Raw genomic sequence first — 14,236 nt, forward strand, 5'->3', positions numbered from 1 at the left:
CAGATGTTTGAAATTTGGTTGAATTGTATAAAAGGGAACTGGTTGTTCTGTCCCCACTGTATTTTGAGGAACCACCTTTGTGGTCATATTCACTGTCTATCCAGACAGATGTTTGAACACTGTCCTGGCTGTGATTGTTGGCTTCCTTCATATCCTGGATACTGCTCATGCCAGGAATACACTTGTGTGGCAGGCGGGCAGTGCATGGTCTTGCTGTGTGTTAGGTGTCCTCATGTCCTTCCAGTCTTCAGAGCTGGCCAGCTGCAGGGAGCTGGCTGGTGCCCTGGCACCAAAACTCATTACTCTGCTCTTCTGGGTATGCCAGAAATCTTCTGAGGAGCAGTGCTGTAATGGGCTGTTGCTTGTTCAGTCAGGTCAAGTTGCATGTTCTAGGACTTCTGCTTTACTTCTGTAAATAAAGCTATGTTAATTTTTTAATTTGCTCATCATGTTGTGATGAGCAGCAATGTTGACCAGTTGTGTTCTGGAACTTTTAGTTGTGTTTTAGCTAGACTTAAAAATTCCAGCATTTTACACACACATACACACACATACACACACACGCACACACATCTCACTGAGTTAGGGATGTGGTTTTTTTTAATTGCAGTAATGCCAGAACAAAGAAAGGAAATAGTCTGGAAATACCACTGGATCTAGTCTAGAGCAATTGAACTATGTCCCTGAACAGGAGAAACCTTGGCTCTAACAGTGCTGCTGTGTAATCTGAGATCTTTTCTAACTCTAGCTGAAGAGATTTTATAGACCTGTTATACTTCTTGGATATATATCTATGCATTAATTATTTCTCTGTAGCTCTCCATAATGAAGTTAAAACTAAAATGCCTGTTTTTAAATGGGAAATAGTTTGGGTTTTTTTCTATTAGAGCAAAATCTTGTTCTAGTAGAACTGTATGGGTTACTACTACAAATGCCCCTTTAAAGATGGCCTAGGTAAGTTTATTTTTGATTTTCCTGTCACTATTGTAATTACCCTGAATGTCCTGATGCACTAAGATGAACATGAAATGGATACAAGTTTACAATGCAGTAGGTAAATAATGGCCCATGGAAGTGCAGTAGGAGGTGTATGTAGTAGCTGTAATAATGTGATTGTCCATCTGAACTATTTGGAAAAAAGGAACTGTTTGCTGTTATTGCAGATTATTCACTAAACTTCTGTGGAGAAGAGGGAGCAGTATGAGATGATCTGGTGAAGATAGAGGAAGAGGGAACATTGAATTACAGTGCATTCTGAGCTGCGATAATTGTGCTTTATTCCCTTATTTTTCACGTTTTATGCCATTTTAATAGTTTTATGAGAAAACATTTTTATAATCACTTGAACTTGTCCACTCATATTTTTTTTTTAATTGGGTATTAATCTGAAGTAGACAAAAAGCAAAATTCTACCTTCCTTGCACTGTCATTGGACATAAGTTGGTGCCAGTGTGAAGCAATAAGTCATTATCACAGTTTATTGTTTGTAGGAAACCAGGATTCAAGCTGTTGATAAGGACTCCAAGAGAAGAGCTAACAACTTCTCTGTTATCAACCCCGTGTCTGGAGAGGGTGTGACGCAGCATTTTGCTACTGACAGTAGGAATGAACTTCACAAATGGATGGAGGCTTTCTGGCAGCACTTTTATGATCTGAGTAAGTAAGCAGCCAGTGCTGGCAGTGTGCCCTCTGAATGGGGTTTATGTAACATCAAAGGCATCTTTGAGCAATTTGAATTGGAATTGCCTCATAAGCCTTTGTTTGCAAGAACGAAAAGAAATATATTTTCTGGGATAATACTGGGTGGTGGTCTAAGTCGTTGGAAGGCAAATATTTGACTAAACCAAAGTCCATGTGTTCTTGCAGGGAACCACAGGCAGAATATGTCCATCAATCTCAAAAAAACTTGTTGTCTTAGCAGTGTTCTAGATAATGTTATTATAGACTGATAAATTCTCACTGTCTCTTCCTCTTTCCCACTGTAATGGGAAGAGTCTACCTCTGCCTGGGCATCCCACCAGTGATGTGTTGGTTTGGTAAGATCCTGTATGAAACCTTAGTATGGAAGTCTTAGTGACAAGTGGTGAGGATGCTGGAATCAAGTGGGGCCTTGGCTAGGATGTGGATTCAGACAGCTCTTAGAAGTAAACTTGGGGTTTCCTTGCTCAGCAGTATTATGGATAAATTAAATTACAATTTGTTATAACAGTGACTGCTTGATTGTGTTGTAGTTCAAAGTTTTTGTTAGCCCTCATCACATGGGAATATGCTCACCCACCCACACTACATCCAGTCAGGCAAATAAGATTCTGCTTACCTGGACCTGGTAAAAGCTGTACCTCAGCCTTTGTAACAGGTGATAAAGTGTTACCCCAATCCTTTGGCAAACCTCTGGAACAACTCTGATCTTACATGGGAGAGGGAACTCATTTATTGGTGTTAGACATTTTTGAAGTAGTGTATTGTGTTCCTTGTCTATCACCAAATCCTTATTATAAAAACCACATAGATTAATTTGCCTGTGTCTTTTTTCTCTGCTTTCTGCTTGAGTCACAGATTTACTGAGAGTAGAGACTGTCAGCTTTTATGCTGCCATTGACAAAGTAGCATTGCTTCCTGATAGGCATTTTTATCAGGTCAGAAAACAAAACCAGGTCAATTATTAAAATATCAGTCATTAGTCAGAGACAACATCAATAAAATAATTGAATTGAGCTTGTGGAAACTCAGTATTGTAGTTGTATTTCCAGCCATTCCTAGCTCTGATTTACAATGAGAAAAAGCACTATCAATTAAAGAAATACACCAAGCAAAAACTAGGGCATCCTCTTTAAATTATCTGTAGAGTAGGGTAAAAGATCTACTTCTTATTCATTATACATAGAACACTACCCACAGATTTTTTGAGACATTTTCCTTGGATTCAGAAAAAATGGGTCACTTGGCATTTAAATGTTTTTTTCTTCCCTGGTTCTAAAATTCTCTTAAAATTAATGTGCTCAGAAAACTTGGAATGATTGGTATGAACAAAGTAATTTTACTGTGTCTTGTTTTCCTTAAGGTCAAAATCAATTATAGAAAAAGAGGTTTCCTTGTCTGCTAAGGGATAAAAGGCAAGTTATCCTCTATTAAAAACAGAATGTTCCTTTGCCATAACATTGTAACATAGCTGTATAACATACGGCTTGCAGTATGTTGGAGGTTGTCTCTGATAACTTGATGAAGCTTCATGAACCTTATTTTTTTTTTTTTTTCCCCTTGGATTTATACTGTTTAGGGATTTGAAGTCAAATTGTAATCTTTAGCCATCACAGTATAACAGTAATGCTAGGATGCTTAAATTCCAGCTAGGATCTTATGACTGTTGTGCTAAGAGAATGAATACAGAGGTGAAAATACAAACACATCCTGAGCATTCCTGCTAAACAAAAGTAAATGCTTATGGTTTAGCATTACTTTGGGAGATAGTTTCCTGACACAATCTAATAACTTCCATTTTTTTTCCAGGCTGAAATGTTTAAGTTCCAGTCTTTGTTCTCTTTTCTCTCTCAGGCCAGTGGAAACATTGTTGTGAGGAACTTATGAAAATTGAGATTATGTCACCACGGAAACCATCTTTGTTCTTGACAAAGGAAGCGACCTCTGTCTACCATGATATGAGTAAGTAGGATTTGCCTTTTCAAGTTGCAGAGTAACAGAAACAACGTTGTCTGAATTCATATGGCTTCTGGCGTTGGTGTTGAAACACTGAGTTTTTCAAGGACAAATCAGACAATGAAAGAGCAACATAATTGCATACCAAGGAGTTTGTATTAAATCTGAATTTGTAATTGTGCAAATAATGAATACATTTTTATACCTTTAGCTAAAAAATCTGCAATCTGCCCCTGAACACCGTCAAAAAACTGTCCCTAGAAATAAACACTCATGGTAAGAGTAGTATACAGCTCAAAAAATGTAAAGGTAAAATAGTCCAGCTCACAAACCAATTCCATGAAATTAATCTGCTGTTCTTACAGCTATTTGAAGGCTTACCTAGCATAACTTTCCTAGTTTTTTGGTCTTTGATAATGATGTTGAAAAATATGCTTGGAAAAGCTAGCTAGAGTGTATCTGCGACTTGTATTTTTGCAGAGAAAAATGGTATGCAGCAGTTGTTTTTTTTAATGGTTTTGTTACAGAAATAATATTTACAGACTAGAAAAAGTGGGTCACTTTGTTTTACTGGGTCCAATGCAGTATTGACTGAGAAACACTGTATGACTAAATGCTTGACTGCTTGCTGCTTGGGATGGAGCTGTGATGATGCTCAAAACACCATGTGGGTCATTGAGCTACTGTGCATCAGAGCACTGAACAGCCAAGTTTTATCAAGTTTTATCTAAGTTGTGAATGCAGAGCAGAAATGCATTAAATGAACCACACAGAAGCTTTACAAAGGTAACATGGTAGCATAATTCCACTGATACACATGTACCTCAGTGAGGAGCAGAACACAAACTCTCTTTCACTCTCAATACACCATTTTTTTCCATGGCTTATATATAGTATTTGTAGTAGCCTGTACTCAGCACTGGTGAGGCACCTCAAATCCTGTGTTCAGTCCTGACTCTCTCATGACAAGAAAGACATTGAGTGGCTAGAGCATGTCCAGAGAAGGGCAATGAAGCTGGGGAAGGTTCTGGAGCACACATGTGATGAGGACTGACTGAGGGAGCTGGGGGTTTTTAGCTTGGAGAAAAGGAGGCTGGGGGGGGACCTTGTGGTTCTCTACAGCTCCCTGAAAGTAGGGTGCAGCCAGGGGAGTTCAGTCCCTTTTCTCAAGTAGCAAGTGGTAGGACAAGAAGAAACAGTTGTCCTGAGGGAGGTTTAGATCAGCTATTAGGAGGAATTTCTTCACAGAAAGGGTTGTCAAGCAGTGGCACAGGCTGCCCAAGGCAGTGGTAGGAGTACTATTTTGGAGGTATTTGAAAGACATGCAGATGTGGTGCTTAGGGACATGGGTTGGTGGTGGACTTGGCAGTGCTGGGGTAACATTTGGACTCAAGGACCTTTAAAGGTCTTTTCCATCCTAAACTGTTTCGTGATTCTAGTGAAAATCAGATACTGCTGCTGTTTGAGGCTGGTACTACTGCAGTATACATAGAAAACTCAGTAAGAATAAGAAACGGAGCAAGGCAGTCTTAAGGCACCTAGAGAAAAATGATCTATGTAAAGATGTCACATTTTCTACACACTGGTAGCATAAGAATATTTGGTCATAGACTTTCATGGGCCTCCTGTGAAACAAAATTTTCAAAGCACTATACAACAAAATGTGTTTAATAACTAATACATACAGGTTTCCCAGTAAATACACTCGTTTTTTCTTTTACTTGGAAAGAAATACCAGCGCCTACCCTGCTGCCTCAATGCCAGCTGTCACAAAATTAATTCCCTCCTGCCACCTCAGTTCTCTCTTGGATAGAAAATGTAATATTTTTCATTTCATCCGTTAATACTCTTAGTAGTACAGACTTGGTGAGACAGTTAATACATCTTTGTATTCTGAGTAGTAATAACTAAATCACTGGTGGTGTTTCAGTCTGGGTTAATTGCTGTCCCTTAAAATTACAGGCATTGATTCTCCAGTAAAACATGAGGGCTTAGCTGATATCATACAAAGGAAAATTGAAGAGAGTGATGGTGAGTTCCTACTTGGCCAGGAAAAAGAGTCTGCATCTGCCCTATGGGCATCACTCTTTGATGGATCTCATGAGATGACTGTTGAGAAAAACATGCATCTGGACCCCAAAAGATATACTACAAGTCCTAATGGCAGCAGAGGAAAGAATAGAGCTCCATCTCCACCCTCTGATAAGTCACCATACAGTGCAAAAGCACAGGTGAGCACAGAGCAACTGGACAAGGAAAACTGGAGGAAGCCTGACCATACATCTGCCAGTAGCTCTTCCTTTGAGTCAGTGTTATCTACAAAAATGCAGCAGCTGCAAACCCCTATTGCTCCTCCTCGCAAAATTGGTCCTTCTGGAAAAAGTGTTTTAGCTGGCCTGGGGAATCCCATTTCTCTGCTGAGCAAGACCAAGTCTGAAACCAAACCAGTACCCTAGACAGAAGGGCATCACAGAAATACTAGACCCCAGGTCCTGGATGCATCCATAGGCATCATATTTAGCTTAAAGGAGTCTTTGGAATTTAAAGTTTCTCAGCATTCTCCTAATACTCTTCATTAAAACTCTTCATTTAGCATATAGCTCAAGTGTTTCCTGTAATCCAGGACATTACTGCTAGCTGCAGTCTCAGCTGTATTCACTAGTGCTCATCTAAATAATTGCGGGGGTGAGTGGGGTCTGTCTCTGTCTGGAGTAACAGTGCTATTTCTGAAAACAATAGTTCAGTACTTTCCTCTTGAAAAAAACCACAGTATTCAGGGTAACCTCAGTTGTCCCCACAGCAGGGATGTTACCAGTGCCTCCTACCAGTCCCTCAGCCTAGCCCAGCCACAGCTCCTCAGACTACTTAAGTGGGAATTCGCACATATTTCAGCACAGATCTTGCAAAGCTGATTTTCTTGGCCTTCATGCTTGCTGCATCTTCTCTCTCCCTTCCTGTTTAGGAAACACTGCTTATATGGTAATCAAGTATGAAAAGCTTTTGTGCTGTTCTGAATGGCTCTGTAACACCATATGAATTTCTGAGGCAGTTCTATCAATTTAGTGTGAGATTTCCCAAGTTCCTGCTGGTTCATGTGCTACTGGAATGTACCAGGGTCTTTAAGCAAAGATGTGATCCATCACTGCTGTTTATTTTGGGCTAAGACAAGGGTTTAAAAGCAGTTGCTGGGTATGCACATGTGCTCATCTTACGGTTGCTTTTCCTGACAAACCTGGCTCCTGACAAACCTGGCTCTGTAACACAGCTCCTCCTTTGTGGAGCCTCTCAGCTGTTCCTGGTAGTGAACTGGTTTGTAAACAGGCAGTGTTACTGGAAAGTAAACAGGTTTTTCACTACTTGTTCTTTCTGCAATAGCAGAGAAGAAGCACTTCAGGTGACGATACTGAGCTTCGATATTCTTTCATCAGACTGTTCACCACTTCTGTAAGAAGTATGGGTTGTTAGGGTTCCTGTGGCACCTCCAGCACATCTACTGCATAAGGAAAAGCTGTATGCTCTCAGATCCACAGTTTAAATGCCCAACAGTTTCCTTGGTTGATGCATTTGTCTCAGATGCTGGAACTTATCCAAAGACAAAGGTCTGCTTGCAGTTCTCCCTCTGGAGTCTTGGTGCTCAGACCTGTGTTGAGAGGGTCATATAAGCAACTGTATACATACAGTTCATTTTTATTATTTTTTTTCCAAAGTTTGGATGACTCTGGGAGCTTTACCATTTCTCCAGAAGACACTGTGGGCATGGTTGGTTGATTTTATCTAATTTTTTTGTCTTCTGCTAAGCTCTTGGCTGCACAGTTGTAAAGGTATTTGCTGAATTCCCTCAGTAGTTCATTTGGGATGGGGTTTCAAGGCAAGTTTCATTTACAAATCCTTTTGCAGGATTAGAGCCCTTTGTTCTAGAATGTCCTTGTTCATTCTTTGTTTAATCACATTCCATTTTCCCTCTGAAACAACCATAATCATTCTTACAATAAATCATGCTCTTACTTAAGTGGATGGTTTGTGAAGAGCTTATAAATAGGAACAGAAAAACTGAAGAAAAACTACATGATTATGTAAATCAGACAGTGAACTAAGTGGACTGTACAACTCTGAGCAAGAAATGGGAAAAATTTGGGCATGGGGGGAATCATATTTTCCAAAATGCAACTGCAGTTTATTTAGTTTTAAATCTAGCCCTAAATGTTTCTGTGCTCAGAAAGAAAAAAAACAACTTTTATTGGTAACCCCCTTTCATTTTGTAGTTATAGTTAAAAAAAAACCCTCATAAATATATGAGGCATATATACGAGGCACCATAATAAGGATTTATTTTTAAATTCAGCAGGCCATTGAACTTCAACAAGCAGTTTCTCTATTAAATTCAGTGGCTTTGTTTTGAACTGTACAAACATATTTTTGCAAGGCATTTAATATTAATTTGAAGTCTTCAAGTGATGAGAATTCACTCATACCTCCTGTTGCAATACTTAATTACCCTAGGTACATTTTTCACTTGATTTTCTATTTGCATTTCTAGCTCCACCTTAGGTTATTTTGGTCTTTTTATGCCTTTGATTGCTTATATTGATCTCTGTAGTATCAGCTTTTCTAATTGCCTGTGTGTAGTTATAAATCATGATTATGTCCCCTTTAACCTTTTCTCTGATGAGATGTACTGAATTCCTTAACTTTCCTATGGCAGTGAATGTTATCCAAGACTAATTAATCTTCACATTCTTCTCTGTAATTCTCATATGTAGAAATATTTGTAAGGGTGACATCTGAATTAGATGATGCATGTCAATAGTGATCCATCAGGACTGTATAGAGCCATAATGTGATGCTTTTACTCTGATTAATATCTTGCTCACTTTCTTTCCTTAAAAATTACATTATCTTTTTATTGGTAGAAGCACTGCCTTAGATGCTGACTTTTATGGGCCAAGTCCTCTTCAGAGTCTTTCTCAAGAATATGGTACATCATCCTCTTATTACCTTACCTTATATTTTCTTGGAAATACACATTGTATTTTGCCAGCATTAAAATACTGCTCATGAAGTGATCCAGATTGCTCTGTGTAAGTAACCTGTCCTCATTCTTTACTACTCCAGCAGTCTGCATTTCCTTTGCAAATTTATTGCAAATGATTTTTACAGTTTATTATATATATCATACATTATATATATCATTGATTTTTAAAATTGAATGCAAGGCAAGGTTTGTAGAGAGAGGTGGTAAATTTTTATTACAGCAGTGACGTGTAGGTAAGGGGTGGGGAAAAGCAAACAGACAGGCCATTGATTTCTGTCCCGTTTATCCCAGAGCCTTTACCTACTTTGAGTAAGGTGGCAAACAGCTATATTTCTTGCTGAATCCCTATTAATACTGTATCTTGAAATTATTACTATGATATTTTAAAGAAAATTACATGTTCATCTTGTTTTCAGAAAGTTACTTGGGGTTCTTGTGGGTAACACCTCAGTGCAGGTGTCTTTGGAAGCCAAGCTTAATATATCAAAGAGTAAAATGTAACCTGATGTTCAGTACCTATTCTCTGTGAAGCTGTGTCAATATTTTATATCGATCCTTAAATTAGACTCATGTGAGCCAGCTCATGATATTGCAATGACCATCACTAAGCAAACAAGGCCATTGATTATTCTGTTCATCTGCTTCAGAACTATATAATCCCTATTCTGAAGAATGAGTTGATTGTTGATTTCAGGTATTAGTATTTACTGTTACTTCATCTTTCTTTTCTTCCCCGCCTGTTCCTGCCTTCTGTATTGCTATTATTGCCTTTGCATCTTCTGTGAAGCAAGTTGGTTTAGCCAATAAAACCTGCAGCTACCAGGAAACGCAGAGCTCAGCTATACAATAAAGTCAGTGCCCCTCAAGGAACTGCTGCTCCCTGGCAGTAGATGAGAATGTAATGTTTCACCATCTTAACAGCTGCATTTGATCATGAGGATGCTTTAATTGCATGACTCAAAATAGCAGTAATCAAAACCCAAAAGTCATTTGGCAGCCTCCTGCTGGGATAAGGCTTGGAGGACAGCAGAAGGCCTGTGGCTTCTCCAGCCCTTTGTGTCCCACTCCCTTGTGTTCGAATTTGTGTAGGCAAGTTGGAATACTATCACCTAGCAGGGAAGTCCATTGAGAAACACATCTCCCAGGATGAATGGCTTAAACAATCCGGTGTAGCACAGGGAGGATGTTGGTAGCACCTGCTGAACTATGCATGGGATTAGAGGCTTTTCTGAGGAATGTGTCAGGCCTGCTCTGAAAACTGTACCTGTTTGTTCTCTGCTGGGATGAATTAATGCTGCTTAAAACCAGAATTAAGTGATTGGATGCAGTCTTGAAGTGGGGCAGAGACAGGAGTCAGCCTGAACTTTTCTTATAAGAAGTTCAGCTTGAAAGTAATTGCTAGTTCAAACTTGAATATAAATTTCACAGAACATGAACTTATGAAATATTGACTGAACAAAGACTTAATTTATTAACTTTTTATATTTACCTAATGCCTTCAGCTGTTTACTTGGTCTTGGAGTGGTAGATGGTACCTTCTGTGGTTTTAAAGGTATTACCTTCAAATGCTTAGATTTTTACTAGGATTGTGATTTTTATTTTCATATGGTAATAATACTAATAGTTATTTTATGGTGGCTTGTATGTATTTGGAAATACTGCCATAGTATTCAGTGGATTTTTAATTAATGCAAACTGCCATAATAGGAAAGTGGAAATTTGGGCACTAATGTGTTGAGAAATTTTAGAACAGAAATCCTCTTATTTTGTTGCTAGCATATTGTATTTCTGTTAAAATATGCAAGTAAAATAAAAATGTTTCTAGAATAAAAGGTTTTTGGTGTGATTTTCTTCAATCTGGAACTACGTTAAGATTTAGTCCAGTGTATAAACCATGTGTGATGGCTGCTGTAAAATGAGAGAGCTCAGGAGTAGCTACTTTTCCCTTGGGCCTGCCATGAAGGTACCCCTATAGGCTCATACTGGCAATAGCAAATAGTATCAGCCTTTCCTGACCTGGAGGAAAAGCCACTTAACTGGCTTTCAGTTAAATCAATGCTGTCTGCCATCCAGTGAATCCAACAGACAGCACCCTGTCTGAGTAGGTAAACAAAGAAATTTCAGTTATCTGAGATGCACCTTTTTTCCACAATGTGCAAAATGAAACATCCAGTTTCAGGTTACATCATTTTTCTCTCATAGTCATGCAGGAAAACATGCCATGAAGCAGATTTACATCTTGTTCTCTGCTTTGTAAGGTGGCTTCATAAATGAGCCACTGATATTCATTAATTAATGTTAATTATTATTAACTAATTAATTGTAGTTAATGATATAAATTTATAATTAATAATGATTAATAATATATCATTCATTAATTATAGGCCAGTCAGCCTGACCTCAGTACCTGGTAAGGTAATGGAAATGTTTATACTGAGTGTCATCATGCAGCACTTACAGGATGGCCAGGGTATCAGACCCAGCTAGCATGGATTTAGGAGGGGTAGGTTGTGTTTGACCAACCTGATCTCCTTTCATGACCAAGTGACCCACCTGGTGGATGCAGGAGAGGCTGTGGATGTTGTGTACCTGGCCTTCAGCAAGGCCTTTGACACTGTCTCCCACAGCACGCTCCTGGAAAAGCTGGCAGCTCATGGTTTGGACAGGAGCACTCTTTGCTGGGTTAAGAACTGGCTGGAGGCCAAGCCCAGAAAGTGCTGGTGAACGGTGCTGCATCCAGCTGGTGGCCAGTCACCAGTGGTGTCCCTCAGGGGTCTGTGCTGGGGCCAGTCCTGTTGAATATTTTTATTGGTGACATGGATGAGGGTATTGAGCCTTTCATTAGTAAATTTGCAGGCGACACTAAGCTGGGAGTGTGTGTTAATCCGTTGGAAGGTAGGAGGGCTGTGCAGAGAGACCTGGAACTGTTGGATGGATGGGCAGTGTCCATAGAGTAAAGTTTAACAAGTCCAAGTGCCGAGTCCTGCATTTTGGCCACAGTAACCCCCTGCAGTGCTATAGGCTGGGGACGGTGTGGCTGGACATTGCCCAGGCAGAAAGGAACTGGGGGTACTCGTGACAGCTGGCTGAACATGAGCCAGCAGCGTGCCTGGATGGCCAAAAAGCCAACGGCATCCAGGCCTGGATCAGGAATAATGTGACCAGCAGGGGCAGGGAGGTAATTCTTCCCCTGTACCTGGCACTGGTGAGGCTGTACCTTGAGTTCTGGGTCCAGTTCTGGCCCCTCAGTTCAGGAAGGACATTGAGACACTTGAGGAGGGCAACAAGGTTGGTGAGGAGCTTGGAACACAAGCCCTGTGAGGAATGGCTGAGGGAGCTGGGGATGTTTAGCCTGGATAAAAGGAGACTCAGAGGTGACCTTACCACTCTCTACAGCTTCCTGAAAGGTGGCTGTAGTCAGGTGGGGGTCGGTCTCTTTCTCCAGGCAGCAACTGACAGAATGAGAGGACACAGTCTCAAACTGCATCAAGGGAAATATAGGTTGGATGTTAGGAAAAAGTTTTTCATGGATTGAGTGATAAAGTATTGGAATGGTCTGCCTGGGGTGATGGTGGAGTCACCATCCCTGGATGTGTTTAAAAAAAGACTGGATGTGGCACTCAGTGCCATAGTCTAGTTGTGTTAGGGCATGGGTTGGACTTGATGATCTTGGAGGTCTCTTCCAACCTAGTCATTCTGTTCTTGAATTCTGTTGTTAATTAATTAATCAATCCATCCATTAATTGTTTTCCTTTTAGAAGCAGCCTTGTGCTGAAGGGAAGCTTATGCACCTCACCAGCTAGAACTCACTGTGGCACTGCAAATTTAGAACTTACTGAGCTGCTCAAGTAAAGTGTTCTTTTCACCCAGTTATAAAATTAGTATAATAAATGAAAGGGAATTGATAGACATTTTAATTTTGGAAGAAGAGTCCATGAAACAAAGTGGGATTGACAATTGCAAGGCAAGACAGTGCAGCTGAGTGATTAAATGAAAGCTGTGCTTCATTTAATCATTCTTAAAGCAGTTTGCTTTAAGAGATCATGGGAATACAAGATGATCATCTCTTCATATAACCATTAGCAAATGGTTAAACTGTAATCATTCCATATATGTACTATATACTCACCAAAAAAAAAAGTTTGTGAGACATGAAAATAAATTGCTTTTTATGAGGAAAGAACAACCTTTCAAGATTTTTATATCAAGATAGCTTTCTAAATGTTTTTTATGTACCTCCCCGGAGGAAGAAAATTTATAACTAATGAAGTGTCTTTTATTTTGTTAGTTATTTCTGTAAATACTTTGCTATTTCTTCACATTTCTATAAACTTCTTGCAAAATAGCTACAAAAATATATTATTAATAATATACATTGTTTCACCTAAAGGCTTTTTCTAGGCTCTTGTCCAGTGTTAGGTAGATATAGGAATACTTGCAGAAGAAAGTAGTTTCAAACACAGCCTCTTCACAGCCCTTAGTAATTACAGGCTTTTTAATATGCAGATATGGGAAGCCTTTTAGTCTGTCAAAATTTCACTTTATGTCTCTGTCTGGACACTAATTCAGAGTGGCAGTTAAAAAATTGTATTCTTTAATTTACTTAAATTTTGGCATCACTGCTGTCTTGTAGCACTTGCAGCTTGATGATATGCCACGAGTTTTCTTTCCAAATTTTAAAATTTGTGTATTTTTTTTTGCTAAGAAGGAAAGGGTCAGCAAGTGTTCATCACGTGCCTTTTTATGTCACTGAATATAAAAGTGGTTCCAAAATACAAATATCATTGATTAAGTTTTTTCACCCTAAAGGGAAATGGTCCCAGTCTTTTCCATCTTCATTTGGATTATATTTTTCATTTTCTAATTAGTGTCTATTTCAAAATCCCACATGTATTTTGATGGTATCTTGCTTGAGCTGGGTGCCCAGACCTGAACATACTCTACTCACTCAGGGGTGCTCTTGATATACAAGAACAGAATACATTCATTAATATTGCCTCCATTTTAGGTATTCATTCTGCATTAGCAAAAACCAAATAAAAATATTTCCATAACTGTGTGGCCAGAATGGTGTATGCCTAAATAAAGATGTAACTTAAGCAAGGGAAGATCTTAGTGCTGTTATGGTAAGCTTAATATCTCACAAATTTCTCAATAGCAGGAAAAATTGTTTTAACTGCATGGCTGGAATGAGTGAGCTGCTTTGTCCTCACAGCATTTGTTTTTCAGATAGTAGCTGCTTTACTTTGGTTTGGAGTGGTCATTACTCTTCAGTCCAACATCTGTACAAAAGGGTTGAGAGCTTTTGAAATAAACTGAGAGCAATTTAACTGACCTTCTCATGACGTGGATGGATCAGCTGGAGTGTCAGTTGCCGAAGCACTGAGTAACAGATTCTTAGCCTGTACATTTGGCTTGTAGTAAAATAGAGAGCCTGTGGCAACTTTGTCTTTCTTCTGAATCCAGACCTAGGGACTGGATGTAGAGGATGAGAAAGCTCTTCTCATTGCTGTAACTTTATCACACAGCATGGGCCGCCTGACATGGGGC

At 39.3% G+C, this 14,236-nt stretch overlaps 1 protein-coding gene across 1 annotated transcript in view; it reads left to right on the top strand.

The window, feature by feature from the left end:
* RTKN2 (rhotekin 2) overlaps window positions 1–10,428 on the top strand; it is a 34,077-nt gene extending 23,649 nt beyond the window's left edge. Inside the window, 4 exon segments of the mRNA XM_005520425.3 lie at window positions 1,491–1,656; window positions 3,553–3,660; window positions 5,617–6,103; window positions 6,105–10,428. Coding sequence (XP_005520482.3) covers window positions 1,491–1,656; window positions 3,553–3,660; window positions 5,617–6,103; window positions 6,105–6,162 — 819 coding nt within the window. The 3' untranslated portion in view covers window positions 6,163–10,428.
* The last annotated feature ends 3,808 nt before the right edge of the window (window positions 10,429–14,236 follow it).

Source organism: Pseudopodoces humilis, chromosome 9, assembly GCF_049639895.1.
Source record: "Pseudopodoces humilis isolate 2021_Gansu_Grassland_sample_001 chromosome 9, ASM4963989v1, whole genome shotgun sequence".
Taxonomy (NCBI): domain Eukaryota; kingdom Metazoa; phylum Chordata; class Aves; order Passeriformes; family Paridae; genus Pseudopodoces; species Pseudopodoces humilis.